Here is a 17,682-nt window from a genome sequence, read left to right on the forward strand (position 1 = left end):
ATAAATACATAATTCATTATTGAAGCCATAGTGCTAGTACACTCATGTGAGAATAAGAACACAAGGGATACTCCATATATATCCAAATGAATACACTGGATTTCAGAAAATACATGTTGCCCTGACCGGTTTGGCTCAGTGGATAGAGCGTTGGCCTGTGGACTCAAGGGTCCCGGGTTCGATTCCGGTCAAGGGCGTGTGCCTTGGTTGTGGGCACATCCCCAGTAGGGGGTGTGCAAGAGGCAGCTGATTGGTGTTTCTCTCTCATCGATGTTTCTAACTCTCTATTCCTCTCCCTTCCTCTCTGTAAAAAATCAATAAAATATATTTAAAAAAAAAAAGAAAGAAAATACATGTTACACACATGACCTTGAATTTACACTATTATGAAAGCCAGAAGAACAGTGTTCATTATGATGATGTATAATAAAAATGAATCACTGCTCTTTGGGAAAGTTGTTTTTTTTAAAATATATTTTATTGATTTTTTACAGAGAGGAAGGGATAGGGATAGAGAGTTAGAAACATCGATGAGAGAGAAACATTGATCAGCTGCCTCCTGCACACTCCTACCGGGGACATGCCCGCAACCAAGGTACATGCCCTTGACTGGAATCGAACCTGGGACCCTTGAGTCCACAGGCTGACACTCTATCCACTGAGCCAAACTGGTTAGAGCTGGGAAAGTTTTTGAAGCAAAATGAAACTTCTTTAACCTTCCTCCCCCCAAAATAAATAAATAAAACACAGCAAATATTTTTATTATATACATACAGGGTGTATATATATATATTTTTTTTTTCAAAGAAAGATTATTTTTAGTGCTACTTTCAGAGGTTTAGGACTTCTGCTTTGGAAATCTGCACCTTCTAGGGGAGACCAAAAAAGTATTTCCTATTGCAAAGTATAGTATGTGTAAATACTTATCACTATAAAATGTGTAGAATGTGCCCTGATTGGTTTGGCTCAGTGGATAGAGTGTCAGCCTGTGGACTCAAGGGTCCCGGGTTAGATTCCGGTCAGGGGCATGTACCTTGGTTGCAGGCACATCCCCAGTGGGGAGTGTGCAGGAGGCGGCTGATCGATGTTTCCCTCTCATCGATGTTTCTAACTCTCTATCCCTCTCCCTTTCTCTCTGTAAAAAATCAATAAAATATATATTTTTTTAAATGTGTAGAATGGATAACATGATATACATAATAGAAATATTGCATTTTTATTTTAAATTATTATGAAAAATAAAGTTTTAACTGTTTAAGTTTTCAAAATAGTGTTTCTAGGATATGCTATTATTAATATCTAGAAAAATCACAAGGATAATGTAAAATATAATAAATAACAATAGCTGTGGGGGGAAAAAATTCAACCCTTACCTAACACCATATCCAAAAATTAACTCAAAATGGACCAAACATCTAACCATAGGAGCTAAAACTGTAAAGTTCTTCAAAGAAAACATAGGTCAAAGGCTTCATGACACTGAATTTGGTAATGATTTCCTGGATATGACATAAGCAATACACAGGCAAGAAAAATAAATAGGCAAAATGAACTTCATGAAAATTAAAAACTTTTATGCATCAAAGGACATGATTAACAGTGAAAAGGCAACTTGCAAAATGGAAGAAAATATTTACAAAATATACCTGATAACGAATTAATATCTAGAATATGGAGAGAACTCCTCTTCAATAACCAAAAAACAACAATTCAAAAACAGTCAAAGAACTTGAATGGATATTTCTCCAAAGAATGGGGCCAATAATCACACTAATAAAAAGATGCTCCATAATTATTAAAGAAATGTAAATCAAAACCACAATGAAATACTATCTCACACATTATTATGGATAGTATCAAAAAAGAGAAAACAATTGTTGACAAGAATGTGGAGAAATTAGGCCCCTTGTGCACTGTTAGTAACAATGGAAAATATTACAACTTCTGTGAAAAACAGCACTGTGGTTCCTCAAAAATTAAAAATAGATTTATCAGAGAAACCAAGATGGCGGCATAGGTAAACACCTGAAATTGCTGCCTCGCACAACCACTTCAAAAATACAACTAAAAAACAAAACAGACATCATCCATAACCACAGGAAGGCTGGCTGAGTGGAAATTCTACAACTAGAAGGAAAGAGAAAAGCACACTGAGACTCAGAGGAGGTGCAAAGTAAAGTGCAGAGGTATGGAGGCTCAAGCGCTCGCAGAAAGCGGCTGGCAACGGAGGACGCCGGTGTCTTTTGCAATCGGTGTCTTTTGCAATCGGGAGGGAGGCACAAGCTCCCAACGGCCATGACTCCAGTTCCGGGCGAGTCTCTGGGGACCCAGACTCATACGGGGAGAAACTGGACTGTCTGGCAGTGGGCAGAACTCGAGGGCGGCTTTATCTCAGAGGTGCTTGCAGCGATTACCAGGACACTCAGACCCGGGACTTCTTAGGGCAGGACTGAGGATCAGCCATAGCTGTTTGTTCCACCCTGTTGATTCCCTGAGACCCCGCCCCACCCAACCTGTGTGCAGAGGCTTTTGCATATGAATGGGCTGGCCCTTTGGGATCTAAAATTACCTAATAAACTGCAGCTGGGTCAGAAAGACCCAGAACATCCAAAAGAAGGTCCAAGGCCCCACAGCAGCTTGCATTGCTTCACAGCTGGGCCTCATCTGGGTACCTCCAAAACCCAAACAAGGAAGAGGAACCTGCAGATCTCTCCGTAGCTCCTGCTGGGTAGCCTCAGGCAGAGGCTAAATTAGCACCTCCTTAGAGATCTAAGAGCCTGTGTTCCCAGTGGTCAGATTAGGACCATCCAGATTACAACTCCTCAGATCCATAAGGGACACACTCAGGGGGAAGACTCAGTGAGCACCAAAGCCCCACTGAAGCAAGTCTTGCCCCATAAGGGTGTCTTCAGCACAGAAGTTCTCCCACTGTAGACACAGCTGATTCTCACAGCCAATTGGCCTGGAGGTCAATTCCTCCCAGTGATACCTACAACTATCAAGGCTTAACTACAACAAGACTGTGCACAAAGCCCACAAAGGGGTGCACCAAGAGTGTCCACCCCAGGTAATTGGGGAGGCTGATCCACTGGGCCCTATAGGACACCTAGCACAGAAAGCCACTCTATCAACACAGAGAAGCATAAAAAATGTGGAGACAAAGAAACAGATCACAAATGACAGAAATGGAGGAAAGCAAACTACTGGATAGAGTTCAAAACCACGGTTATAAGGTTTTTCAAGAATTTTCTAGAAACCGCCGATAAATTTAGTGAGACCCTCGAGGATATGAAAAAGGACCAACTAGGAATTAAGCATACACTGACTGAAATAAAGAATGATATACAGAGATCCAACAGCAGACAAGAGGATCCCAAGAATCAAGTCAAAGATTTGAAATACCAAGAAGCAAAAAACACCCAACCGGAAAAGCAAAAAGAAAAAAGAATCCACGCCAAAACCGGTTTGGCTCAGTGGATAGAGCATCGGCCTGCGGACTGAAAGGTCCCAGGTTCGATTCAGGTCAAGGGCATGTACCTGGGTTGCGGGCACATCCCCAGTAGGAGATGTGCAGGAGGCAGCTGATCGATGTTTCTCTCTCATCGATGTTTCTAGCTCTCTATCTCTCTCCCTTCCTCTCTGTAAAAAATCAATAAAATATATTTAAAAAAAAAAAAAAGAAAAAAGAAAAAAGAATCCAAAAATATGAAGATAGTGGAAAGAGCCTCTGGGACAACTTCAAGCATCCCAATATCCGAATTATAGGGGTGCCAGAAGATGAGAGACAGCAAGATATTAAAAACCTATTTGAAGAAATAATGACAGAAAACTTCCCCTACCTGGTGAAAGAAATAGACTTACAAGTCCAGGAAGCGCAGAGAACCCCAAACAAAAGGAATCCAAAGAGGACCACACCAAGACACATCATAATTAAAATGCCAAGGGCAAAAGACAAAGAGAAAATCTTAAAAGCATCAAGAGAAAAAAATTCAGTTACCTACAAGGGAGTACCCATACGACTGTCAGCTGATTTCTCAACAGAAACTATGCAGGCCAGAAGGGAGTGGCAAGAAATATTCAAAGTGATGAATACCAAGAACTTACAACCAAGATTACTTTACCCAGCAAAGCTATCATTCAGAATTGAAGGTCAGATAAAGAGCTTCACTGATAAGAAAAAGCTAAAGGAGTTCATCACCACCAAACCAGTATTCTATGAAATGCTGAAAAGTATCCTTTAAGAAGAGGAAGAAGAAGAAAAAGATAGAAATTATAAACAACAAATACACATCTATCAACAAGTGAATCTAAAAATCAAGTAAATAAATAATTTGATGAACAGTTTGAACTGGAGATTGTAATAGAATCAGGGACATAGAAAGGAAATGGACTGACTATTCTGGGGGGGGGGCTGTGGGGGTGAGGGAAGAGATTGGACAATAATCGTGCACCTATGGATGAGGACAGTGGGTGGGGAGTGAGGGCGGAGGGTGGGGTGGGAACTGGGTGGAGGGGAGTTATGGTGGGAAAAAAGAGTAGCTAATGTAATAATCTGAACAATAAAGATTTAATTAAAATTAAAAAAACACAAATACATATCTATCAACAAGTGAATCTAAAAATCAAGTGAATAAAAAATCTGATGAACAGAGTAAACTGGTGTATATAATAGAATCATGGGCATAGAAAGGGAGTGGACTGACAATTCTCGGGGGGGAAAGGGGTGTGTGGGAGATGTGGGAAGAGACCAGACAAAAATCATACACCTATGGATGAGGATGGGGGGGGGAGGGCAGAGGGTAGGGTGGGAACTGGGTGGAGGGGAGCTATGGGGGGAAAAAAGAGGAACAACTGTAATAATCTGAACAATAAAGATTTACTTTAAAATATATATATATTTATCAGACCACCTAGCAAATAAACTTCTCAGTATATGCCCAAAAGAATTGAAAGCAGGGGTCTCAAGGAAATAACCTGTTTACTCATGATCATACCAGCATTATTCACAGTATCGAAAACAGTGGTTCTCAACCTGTGGGTTGCAACCCCTTTGGGGATTGAACGACCCTTTCACAGGGGTTGTCTAAGACCATCAGAAAACACATATGTAATTACATATTGTTTTTGTGATTAATCACTATGCTTTAATTATGTTCAATTTGTAACAATGAAATTGGGGGTCACCACAACATGAGGAACTGTATTAAAGGGTCACGGCATTAGGAAGGTTGAGAACGACTGATCTAAAACATGCAAGAAACCCAAGTGTCCAGGATAATTGGATGGATATGCAAATGTGGTGCATCCACACCATGGAATATTATTCAGCCTTAAAAAGGAATGAAGCATTGCTACACACTACAACACAGATAAGCCTCCATACCCACCAGTATGACTATAACAACAAAAAACAGAAAAATTACAAGCACTGAGAAGGACGTAGAAAAACAGGAACCCTCAGATACTGCTGGTGGGAACATGAAATGGTGCAGCAAATTATCATCTGAACCAGCTATTCCACTCCTAGGTATCCACACTAAAGAACTGAAAACTGGACCTCAAACACATACTAGTACATGCACAGATATGTTCATAGCAGCACCTTTCATAGCAGCAAGTAGGTGGTACAGCTGATCTTCATAATTCCTGGATCCCACTAAATTTTATTGATAACCTAAACCAGCACTCGTGGTTTCCACACTCACAGACATAAACATTGTGGTGAAAACTTTGAGTCATCCAACAAACTCATTCCCCACTCAGACTTCTTATTTCAGCTCTCAGACTGTAAACAAGTGTCCTAGTATATTTCGTGCCAGTGTTTTTTCTACTGTTGTGCTTTTTGTTGGTGATTTTGCTAGCTGAAACGGCCCCAAGCATAGTGCTGAAGTGCTGTCAACAGTTCCTAAGCACAGGAAGGCTGTAACATGACTTACAAAGAAAATACATTTTTTTATATAAGCTTGGTTCAAGCATGAATTATAGTGCTGTTGGCTGAGTTCGATGTTAATGAATCAACAATGTATATTAAGTAAGGTGCCTTTAAACAAAAACACACACAACACAGGTTATGCACTGACCAATTGATGAAAACACCGTGACTAGAGCAGTGGTTCTCAACCTTCCTAATGCCACGATCTTTTAATACAGTTCCTCATGTTGTGGTGACCCCCAATTTCATTGTAACAAATTAAACGTAATTAAAGATAGTGATTAATCACAAAAACAATATGTAATTATATATGTGTTTTCCGATGGTCTTAGGCGACCCCTGTGAAAGGGTCATTCGACCCCCAAAGGGGTCACGACCCACAGGTTGAGAACCGCTGGACTAGAGGCTTGCAGGAAACTCACCCCATATTCCCCCTTGTAACAATAGTCCAGTTTTCACTAACCCCATGTACTTGGTGACTTTACAGAATATAACTATTCTGAGTATTAGAATCAACTGTGTATCTATGCAACAGAATGTTATTCAGCCATAAACAGGAATGAAGCCCTAATACATACTATAACATGGCTGAACCTCGGAAACATTACACTAAGTAAAAGAAGTCAGACACAACAGGACACATATTGTATGATTATTTTTACATGAAATGTCTAGAACAGGTAAATCCATAGAACAGAAAGCAGATCACAGGTTGCCAGAAGGTGGGAGTAGGGAGAATAGGGAGATGAAAATTTTGAAACCAGAGGCAGTGGTTGCACATCATCATGAAGCACTAAATGCCAATGAACTGTACACTTTAAAATGGTTAACTATGTTATGTGAATTTCACCTCAATCATTTTTTTTATAATTATGGTCTCATAGAAAAGTATTTGGTCTCTGTCTCCATTTTCTGCGACAGAGATAAACCCTTGGAATTTCCTGAGTGATAGGGATGACTGGAGCATGGTTTGTTGTAATGAGGTGCTTCTGGTGGGCCCTTAGACAGCCTTGGGACTGGGCTGGTCCCCAGAAAGACTAAGCCTCAATTAGAAGCTCAGAACTTTCAGCCCCACCTTCAACCTCTGGGGAGAGAAGAAGAGCTGGGAATTGAGTTAATCACCAATGGCCAATGATCTAATCAATCGTGTCTGCATAATGAAGCCTCTATAAAAACCCCTAAACAACAGGGTTCGGAGAATTTCCAGGGAGGTGAACATGTGCAATGCTGGGAGGGTGGTGTATCTGGAAGCTCTGTATCCCTACACCATACCTTGCCCCATTCATCTCTTCCATCTGGCTGTTCCTGAATTGTATCCCCTATAATAAATGATAACAGTAAGTAAAATGCTTATCAGAGTTTTGTGAGCTGTTCTAGCAAATTATAAAACTTCAGGAGGGGTTTATGGGAACCCTTAATTTGTAGAAGTGGAGACATTTCTGTTGGGCTGAGCCCTTACCCTGTAGGGTCTGCGGTAACTCTAGGCAGATGGCATGAGAAGTAAATGAACTGCTGGACACCACCAGTGCCTAGAGAATCAAAGGATTAGAGAAGAGGTGCTGGAAAAGGCAGCGTGCCTTTGGTTTCAGAAGGAAAACAAAACCTTTCACTTGGTGTCAGAAGTAGCAGAGTAAAAACAGTTTAATGATGCTCAAATGTTATTTTTATAATCAAAGCCCCACCCTCATTTTTTTCCCTTGGGGCAAAGGAGTGGTTATCTCTAAAAGAGCATCCTGCCAACAGGTCAAACATTAGTTGTCCTTATGTAAGTTCTAGTGCCAAACATCATGTAAAATAGAATTCCTTCATCTCACAGTCGATGCCACCTTCAGATCTAATGTGGTTAAACACATCTCACGCTTACATGAGAAAACCGCCTGAGTCTGCGAAAGCGCCTTTTCTGTCCTGGGTGTAGAGCTACCCTGTTCACCAGAGAAGCCAGTCATCTTTCTTCATCTCTGGGACCTCAACCTCCACTGGGCCTGGAAGCCTCCAAGGCTGCTTTGTCCACTCACCTCTCTTACCCAAATTTACTGGAAAGAGGCAAAAACACTTCAGCAGCAACAACAGCACAAAACTAATGAAATGCATATGTGCAGGGTACTGGGCCCAGGACCTTACTGTCCATCTCTCTGTGAATCTTCTTAACAGCCTTGAGAAGCCGACACAATTAGGAAGTCCATCTCATGGAGGGACTGAGGCCCAGAGAAGTAACCTGTGCACAGAGCCACTTCCACTTCAAAAATCCACTTACCTTACATACAGCAAAGGACTAAGTCATGGCTGAAAACCAAATGCAACCATTGCCTATATCAGGGTAGAAAAACCACCAGTGGATCCATTCATGACGACCCTGTTTCCAACACTACTCCAAACCTGTACAAGCTACTTTTGCAATGAACCACCATTCACTTTCCACAACTCTCTGATCTTTACAAAACTTCCAAAGCAGGAACCCACAATTAGACATCTGCAAAACACAATACATAAAATCATACTGTCCCTGTCACCCAGATGTCACCAAAAACCAGAATCCATGAACAGCTGTTGCTCTAGGTCAAGCATGTCTCAGGTGTGCATATAGGACTACATACTCTGCTGGTTCAAATCCCAACTCCGAAACTTACTGTGTGGCCTTGAGCCTGTGACTGAGTATCCAGGAGCTTCTTCTTCCATAGAATGGGGACATCACCTTGCTCCAGGGCTTGTCTGGAGACAAGTACCCACTTAGCACAATAAGCTAAAAACCCACTTAGTAACTTCACTGTATCCCAGACCCCTTGTGTGCGCAGAGTCCGCCTTACATCTCTGAGGACAAAACCACCATCAGGAATAGAGGACTCCAGCGAGCAGCCTGCAGAGCACAGCGTCCAACATCCTGAGAGAAGATGCTGCAATTCTGAGAATAGGCCCACAGTGGCAGTCTGGCTACACAGTCTCTATAGGAACTGGTCAGACAAGTAGACCTAGGAACGTGACCTTTTTTTGTTACAGAAAAACCAGTCATCCACCAACAACAGGGTTCAAATGAAAAACACATGCTGAAATCTGAAAAACCTACACCTATGCCGGGAGCCGGTCCATCCTTGCTGTTTCAAGGGACCTGGCGTATATGGCATACTGTTCTTAATATGTTTGCTCCCCTTCTTGGCGCTATGTGTTTTAACCAAAGTCACCTCTCCGAGAAAGGTTGTTTCCCCAGGTGAGGATTTTTCCCTGAGGTTAGGGATGGGATACAACCCCTTAATTAAGTGCCAGGCGGGTAGTTAAGCTACATAATCTTTACTCCCTGGAATGGAGATAAGAAACACCCTAACCTTTGTAATAGAAATTGACAGGATTAAAATCGGCTGGTATAAATACGGATGTAACAAGACAATAAACGTCAGATCCTAACCAGAACCTAGCCAGAGAACATGGCAAAAGATCCTGGACAGAACCTGGCTACAGAACTTGGCTGGAGAACCTAGACAGAACATGGCAAGAGAACCTGACTAGAACCTGGTGACTGAACCTGGCTGGAGAACCTGGACAGAACCTGGCTGGAGAACCTAGCAAGAGAACATAGACACAGCACCTGGCTGGAGATCCTAACCAGAACTTCGCTGGAGATCCTGACCAGAACTTGGCTAGAGATCCTGGCTAGGCTGCTGATCAACTGAACGCTGTCTCCATGTCATTCCTTCTTCGCCAACTCCGTCCACACCTTTGGGGATCCCTGGACCCGTTGGGGTTTGGACCCCAACAATTGGCGCCCGAACAGGGACACCTAGGTAAGCCCCAACCCCGCACTCAGGATGGATAGGACTCCACTGTAGGAAGAGGGTGGATAGTTTTCGCCGACTCCGTCCACACCTTTGGGAACCCCTGGAAAAGGATTCCCCTAGGTAAGCCCCCCAATTGAGAACCCCCACACTCGGGACGGATAGGACTCCACCAGGGTGCTACAGACCCCCCTATAGAGGATAAGTAGGGTAAGAAGGTGGATAGTACAGAACTTAGATTGAGAAGATGTGCCATACTGAGTCCAAAGAAAGAAGACTCTGTATTGATCTTTAGATTGAGAAGATGTGCCATACTGAGTCTAAAGAAAAAAGACTCTGTATTGATCTTTTAACACATATGCTTGCTAGCAGAGGAGTTAAGGTTACATCCAGTCAGACGGAATGTTTTATACAAGAAGTATGTCCATGCTTTTCTGAGGAAGGAAAGGTGCCGGAAAGGTAAATGTAGAGGCATGGGAGAAGATAGGCCCAAGGAGCCTTATCCTTAACCCCACTACAGCCTTTCCACCCCGGAAAAGTGCAGGATTGGAAAGCTCTCCCTGGGGTGATAGATCAGGACTCCAGTAATATCAGAAAGCACCAATCCTACTCTTAAAATGGATACAAGAGAGCATTTGGGTTTTTTTTCTTTTTAATGCCTGCCTTGGATTGAGTAAATGCATTATGTGCATCACCACAATGGATCCAGAGAAGCTCCTTGCCTCATCGTTCCAAAGACTTGGAGTTGCCCCATGACAGAAGAGCGGAAAAAAGAAGAAAAGGAAGGCTATGCAAGGGACTGAGATGCCAACATGGGGTCAGCTGAAGAAGTTAACAACTGAGGCCCAACAGATGGTAGAAAAGCAAGAAGTGGAAGCTAATCTCTCAGCTAAGTCCGAGGACTCTGAGTAAATCAGCAAAAGAAACTTTCATTTAGCAGAAGCTCACTTATTTCGTCAAATGAAAAAACTTACAGGAGCCTGGAAGGGACCTGATGTACTTTTAACCTGGGGGAGAGGAGATGCTTGTATATTTCCACAGGATGCAGACTCACCTGTGTGGATTCCAGACCATCTAATCCGACCTTATGTCACACCACTCTCCATCCCCTCCTCATCCTCCTCCTCCCCGGTATCATCCATATTGTCCAACCCAGAGGGCACAGCTGACTCCTCCCGGACACCGACACCACCATCAAGCACGGCCCTGATGGACCCTTTGACGCAGCCCTTCAACTCGCTGACGCTTCAGGAAGCCCGTCGCCAATGACGCTGCCCGCTAGCCAGATCAACAAGGACAACCAAACCCCCGACTTGAGGACAGCTGAAATCCCTAGACTGAAGAAGCCAGCAACCTTCTACAAGAACAAGGCTCCTTGTGCACTCCATCCACTATGTTTATAGCTATGCTTGTTGTCATTGCTTGCCAGTCTTCTTCCGAGTCTTAAACAACCCGAGAGGTGGCCACTGATTTGCATGCGCTATCATTTAAAAAATAAAAAAGGGGGAATTTGCCGGGAGCCGGTCCATCCTTGCTGTTTCAAGGGACCTGGCGTATATGGCATACTGTTCTTAATATGTTTGCTCCCCTTCTTGGCGCTATGTGTTTTAACCAAAGTCACCTCTCCGAGAAAGGTTGTTTCCCCAGGTAGGAATTTTTCCCAGAGGTTAGGGAGGGGATACAACCCCTTAATTAAGTGCCAGGCAGGTAGTTAAGCTACATAATCTTTACTCCCTGGAATGGAGATAAGAAACACCCTAACCTTTGTAATAGAAATTGACAGGATTAAAATCGGCTGGTATAAATACGGATGTAACAAGACAATAAATGTCAGATCCTAACCAGAACCTAGCCAGAGAACATGGCAAAAGATCCTGGACAGAACCTGGCTATAGAACTTCACTGGAGAACCTAGACAGAACATGGCAAAAGAACCTGCAAAGAACCTGGCTGGAGAACCTGGCTAGAGAACCTTGCAACAGAACCTGACTACAGAACCTAGAGACAGAACCTAGCAAGAGAACATGGACACAGAACTTGGCTAGAGATCCTGGCTAGGCTGCTGATCAACTGAACGCTGTCTCCATGTCATTCCTTCTTCGCCGACTCCGTCCACATCTTTGGGGACCCCTGGACCTGCTGGGGTTGGACCCCAGCACACCTAAAATGGGAAAATTCTGCTGTATTAAATTACAACCAAAAAACTGGACCAGAACAAAAATCCTTAACCCAAAACCAGCTGCTGCCATGACTGCTGGATGCTCAGGGTGATAAGATGCACACATGCTCCCTCTGAAGAGCAGCACCTCAGGGCCTCACAAAGGAAAGAGGCAATTAAAGAGAAGCACAGGGTCCTTCACTGCCTGTGGAAGACATGCGCACGCACACACCCAGCACCCCTAAGTAAGCAAGCCCAGAGAATCTGAAAGATCAGGACACCCTCGGAGAAGTCCTCTGCCCCTCAATGCCCCAGTGTATGTGAGGACGCTGTACCTAGCAGGGACAAGTCCTATGGTCAGAGACCCACCTGTTCCCTTCCCTACCGGGACAGGAACATAGGGGTGGAACACCTCAGGGACTCAGTACAGAAATGGCCCTGAAGTCTGGATGCAAAACCCAGGAAAGCACTCCTCAGGTAAGGATTGAGAGGAGCTGCCCCAAAGAGTCACCACTTCCCCAGGTGCCCCTTTTGAGGGAGAACCTGGGTGCCTCCCCATCATCCACATGAGAGGTCTGAGGTACTAAGAGGCTGCAGAAGCCACCACAGGGAAAGGTTCTGGCTAAGCAGAAACACCACCTGCCTTACCTCTCCATTCTCTCTGGAGAATCTGAAGATCAGCAAAGATCCCCTGTGCCAGGAGAAGGGGCACTAAGACCAACTGGCCACCTCTGTGTACTGCCCAGCTTCAGCATGGCACCCCATACCCCTCAGGACAGGAGCCTCCCGGCAGACCCCTGGGCCTCACAAAGAAACAGGGACAGCGGGAAATCGAGTGGACACCATCAGGACCCTAGTGAACACTGCCAGAGCCCAGGTGACTGCAAACATGCCTCCAGGAGGGAGAGAAAGGACTGCATGTTGGGGGCCAGACAAGTGACCCAAGGGCACACAAAAGCTCGCTGATCTGTGGGACCAAAAACTGCTTCTAAGCCTCAAAGGAGTTGAATTGAAACCCAGAGATGAGCTTAGCTAGCTTCAAGGATTCCATCATCACTGCCCGCCCCTAGAGTGTCAATGTATAGGACTGTTGGTGTTTTCTGCAGATGGACTGTCTCCTGAACCACCCAGGCGGTACTTTCATCATCCCTTTCCACAGGGAGCTGGAGAGGCTGGTGACATCTGTACCAGGACTGAGTCTCCTGCATCAGTTCTCCTGCCTCTACACGCCCTTGCCTGGCCTCCCTAATCAGGTCCTTGGAAGACAATCCCCAAAGGGTGCAGCATCTCCTCTGCACCTCCTCCAGACGCCCTGCTGAAAAGTTAGGGCACAGCCTTTTCCTGGCGCAGACAGGTTGGGCTCTGCTCTCAAGGGTGGCTGGTCACCTGGACTCTCAGGCCTTGCTTCCACGAAAGCCTTGGTGGCCCAGGCTTCTGAGAAGTGGCCCCCAGATGGTTGCAGAGTTGACTCCCACTTTGCTGCACTTGCTGAAATGTCCCTCAGCTCCCAGTGGGGCAGCACACCTGAGTGCCTTCCCCAGAGGCCCTTGACACCAGGTGGTTTGCAGAACAGCCAGGCATGAAAAAAGAACTCATTAAGGAAGTGGTGGCATCCACAGGCCTCACAGGGAGATATCCTTCCTGAAAGACAGAGGAGCTGCCTGCAGCCAGTCCAGCTGCGCTTGTGAAAAGGCACCCAACCACGGCCAAACCACCTCCAAGCCAGGAAAGGTGTCTGTGAGAAGGAGCAGAAGGAGGTTGCAGGAAAGCTCTTTAATTGTAATTATTAGGCTTTAAAAAAACCTAAAACTATAGTCTGAATCTGTCCCCCCCAAATTCACTTGTTGAAATCCTAACCCCCAGAGGTGACGGTGTTGGGAGGTGGGGGCCTCTGGGAGGTGATTTTGTCCTGAGGGTGGAGCCCCCATGAATGGGTTTAGTGCCCTAAGGGCTCTCACCCCTTCTTCCATGTAAGGACACAGAAAGAAGTCTGTAACTGGGAAGAGGGGCCGGCACTTGATCTTGGACTTCTAGCCTCCAGAACTGTGAGCAATAAACTTCTGTTGTTTATAAGCCACCCAGTCTGTGGTATTTTGTTATACCATCCCAAATGGACTAATAGTTACCAATATATATTCACTGTAAATGTTTATAAAATATACATGGAGGAAAAGAAAAACACCTTATAATCCTACCACTCACATTACCTGTTAACGTTTTTAATGTATACAGTAATTCTTTTTTCCTATTTCCTATATTGTGTATATTGGCAGGAAAAGTCCTTGCTTTGTCATTCAATAATATTAAAAACTTCCCTCTCCCCACCCAGATGATCAGAGTCTATTCAGGAGATGTACCATAACTTAACCAGTCGCCTACTGTCAGACATTTAGATAATTTCCAGATCTTTGCCACTAATCACAGTCCAGTACTAAGCCTCTAGCCATCCACAAATCTAGCCGTCATGGAATGTCGCTGCTGACTTAGGGAATGCATGCACTTTCAGGTGATCCCGGAGAGGTCACAAACACTTGCACTCCCAACTGCCATTGGTGCCCATTTTCCCAGCCCCCATCTCCCACTGGAGAGGCAGAAACCCTTCAAAACCAGGACTTTAATGTGGACATCTCCGCTAACAGTAATCCCAGCATTCCCTCAGCGCTGTGTCACTGATTCTACTTCCTCTTTTGTGAAATGTGCGTGCTTCCTGTTGCCACTTCCGGGATCCTACCTTGTTTTTGAAGTGCACCTCGATGGGCATGATGAAGCCAGCGTAACCCGACTCCTCCACTTTGTATGGGGGCTCCTTACACACTAAAAAGAAAGGGAAAAGGCATCTGTCAGCTTCCTGATCATTCAAAGGCCTCACCACCAGCAGCAGTAGGCCCACCACGTTCTGCGCCTCCTCTCTGGGGCTCACTGGCCCCGCCAGAGCATGGCTTTTCAGCAAGCCAGTTTTCCCTGTGAGTAATGAATGCTGTGCCTAATTCCATGCCAAAGAGGTCATGGGGAATCAAAGGAGCAGAACAGAAGAAAGGTGACCCTGATATGCCATGGTGGGAGAGTGGGAAAGGACATGAGACTAGCTAAGGCAGAGCAGCCAGTGCTGGCTACAGGTCACACAAGTTCAACTGACTCAGGGCAGTCAGTATGACATGTATGAAGTGGGAGACCCCGTGGGTCCCTGGTCTCCCAGGGAAGATAGTGCACACTACAGCATCTACCTGTCTCCACTGCTCCTCAAACACATGAACTGATGCCCGGAGGAGATGGCCTGGTCTCAGCTGGAATTCTCTCCTGGGTCCATTTGAGCACCTAACAAAAGCATTCCCAACTGTCTGAGTGATGTGAACAGAGAGATTCATTAACCCCAGGAATTTTTTTTAAGTTGAAACTAGAAGAACAGCAATGTACAAGTAAAAGAGTCTCCCACAATCTCACCCTCCAGAATGCAGAATGTACTGACAATGTTTTGACATATATGCTGTCATTATGCAAGAAACATGAAAATATTGTTCTCCCACTTTTAAGAAAAAAAAAATCCTAACAGTACAGATTAAATCACCCCTGTCCTCCACCCCTCTGTCCCCAGAGGCAACCACTACTGGGAGACAGGAAAAATCCTGCCAATTGTTAAAACCTTTATGCACCTATATCTGTATCAGTCAGATAATTCTTAAGTAGGCCAGAAATTGCTGAAAAACAGTATATGGAATAAAATGAAACATGGTCTTTTATATTAAAACACTAAGACTTTTAAAAAAAATACATCTTTTTTTCAGCTCTCAAATATCCTATCTAATATCATGTATCTCAAATATCTCATCTATCCAAAGAAAACTGGCAAGCAGGGTGGGCTTGAAGTCATTCGTGACCCTCCACAGCAGGGCTGATCAGACAGCCTTGTTTGGACCTCAGTCTACAAACCCCAGGGGAGCAGGGGACAGCCTTGTGGCTCAGGCCTGGGAAACCCTGCTGGCCCCAGAGATGGGAGCCGCCTTGGGTGACCTAGGCCCCGAATCTCTATTCCAGCTAATCCCCTCCTGTTCCTTGGATATCCTCCATGGATGCTGGATGGGCACCTCAAATATAGCCTGCCCCAAATCACCTATTCATACCCTCCAAACCCACACCTCCTCCAGGGTCTCACAGCTCAGAACACAGGCTGTCCACCACTCACCCAAGGACTGAGGAATCCCAGACTCTCCCTCTTCCACAGATCACTTCTGCCAAGCACTACGAGCTCCACCTTCATACTGCTCTGCAATGCACCCCCCATGCCTGGCACTCTGTGTGGGTCACTACCCAGTGACTCACTAGCCATCCTGCCTCAGGCTCACTCCTGAGCATCCTCTGCAAGCCTGACTGTCCCATGATGGCTCCCCAACTTCAAGCCCCTCAAGGGGGACTGCAGGGCACTGCATCACCTCCAGCCTCATCTCTTCCCAGCCCAAACTCAGGTCCTAAGATTTAGTCCTGCTGAAACTCTCAGATCACTTCCTCCAGGACCCCTGCTCTGAGCCCCAACCCCATTTCCAGGTCATGGTTCCCTCCCACAGGCCTCCAGCATCCTGTGTCCCTCAATCACAGGACTTCCACGTTTACTCTGCCACCTTTCTCAATCCTTATATCAGCTCTATTTCACTTACTGTCACATGCCCAGGGCCAGGACCAGACCTTTCAAAAACAGTCAATAAAAATGGGAAATAGCTGTAATACTATCAACAATAAAAAATATATTTAAAAATTTTTTCAACAAGAATCTGTCAGATACTGCTGAGAGAACCACATGCCATGCTCCTTCAGGTTCTGCACCAAAGTAAAGGGATGGACCAGGAGCAAGAATTAAACTGGACTGGGAGGCCAGGTCATGGCCTGCCTCTCTCTGAACCTCTGGACCCTGTTTAAGAGAACTGAGAGAGCAAGTGGAATCTCCCCAGCTGCATGAAAGCTGGCTGCCTAATGCTCTGCCCAATCCCACCAACCATAAGCCCCTGCAGTCTAGCACGGGGGTGGGCACCTGGCAGGCACCCAAATACTTGTTAAATTAATCTGAATCCAAGGAGGAAATGGAAGTAGAGCAGAGAGGAAGGGTGGCCTGTCTTCAGTGCATAATAGCCTACAGCAGAGGAACAGATGAAATGCATAGGCAAGGCAGTGGTCTGCAGTTCTGCTCCCAACTCCAGCCCCACCCCAGTCTAACTCCCGTCCGCCATCAAGGTTCAAGTCAGGGCCCACTTCCTTGCGAGGCCTGACCTAGTTTCCCTTAGTCTCTGACTTCCAGGTCACCTACTTCTGCTGAGGGCAGTATCTTTTCAAGAGTACATGTTATGTCCTGGCTGGTGTGGCTCAGTTGTTTGAGTGTCATTCCATGCACCAAAAGATTGCTGATTTGTTTCCCAGTCAGGGCACATGCCTAGTTTGTGGGTTCAGTCCCCAGAGGGGGTGTGCAGGAGGCAGCCGAACTATGTTTCGCTCTCACATTGATGTTTCTCTCTCCCTCCCCCTTCCTCTCTCTCTAATATTTTTTAAAAGATTATATGTCACATCTGATCTCCATGTTTCTACCAGACTACAAACCTTTTAAAGGAAGAGACGTGTGGGTTTCTCAACATCTCTCCAAAGGCCTATCACATGACAGGCACTGCAAGGCTGAAAAACATCTATCCTTTCAGAATTGGGAAAAAGAGAGACCAAGCAGATGCCCACGGAAACCAAAGTGAGACAAATTTGATAGGAAAAAAAGACAGTAAAAAGGGGAGGGAGGTGATGTAAACTATGGAGAAATTTCTGGAAAGAAAAAAGTGAATGAGACCATGCTGGGCAAG

General features: G+C 45.1%; 1 protein-coding gene across 4 annotated transcripts in view; it reads right to left on the reverse strand.

Moving 5' to 3' along the window:
• Positions 1 to 17,682, reverse strand: part of MLLT1 (MLLT1 super elongation complex subunit) — an 89,683-nt gene that overhangs the window by 57,111 nt on the left and 14,890 nt on the right. For 3 of the 4 annotated variants that reach the window (XM_070415934.1, XM_070415932.1, XM_070415933.1), the window contains exon 3: positions 14,586 to 14,668. The exons of the other annotated variant lie outside the window; for it this stretch is intronic. In XM_070415934.1, the coding sequence (XP_070272035.1) occupies positions 14,586 to 14,668 (83 nt within the window). The remainder of the gene's footprint in view (positions 1 to 14,585; positions 14,669 to 17,682) is intronic. 4 annotated transcript variants of the gene reach the window in all.

The sequence above is a fragment of the Myotis yumanensis genome, unplaced genomic scaffold (assembly GCF_028538775.1).
Source record: "Myotis yumanensis isolate MYYU_CA2020_CCGP unplaced genomic scaffold, mMyoYum1.0.hap1 SCAF_5, whole genome shotgun sequence".
NCBI lineage: Eukaryota > Metazoa > Chordata > Mammalia > Chiroptera > Vespertilionidae > Myotis > Myotis yumanensis.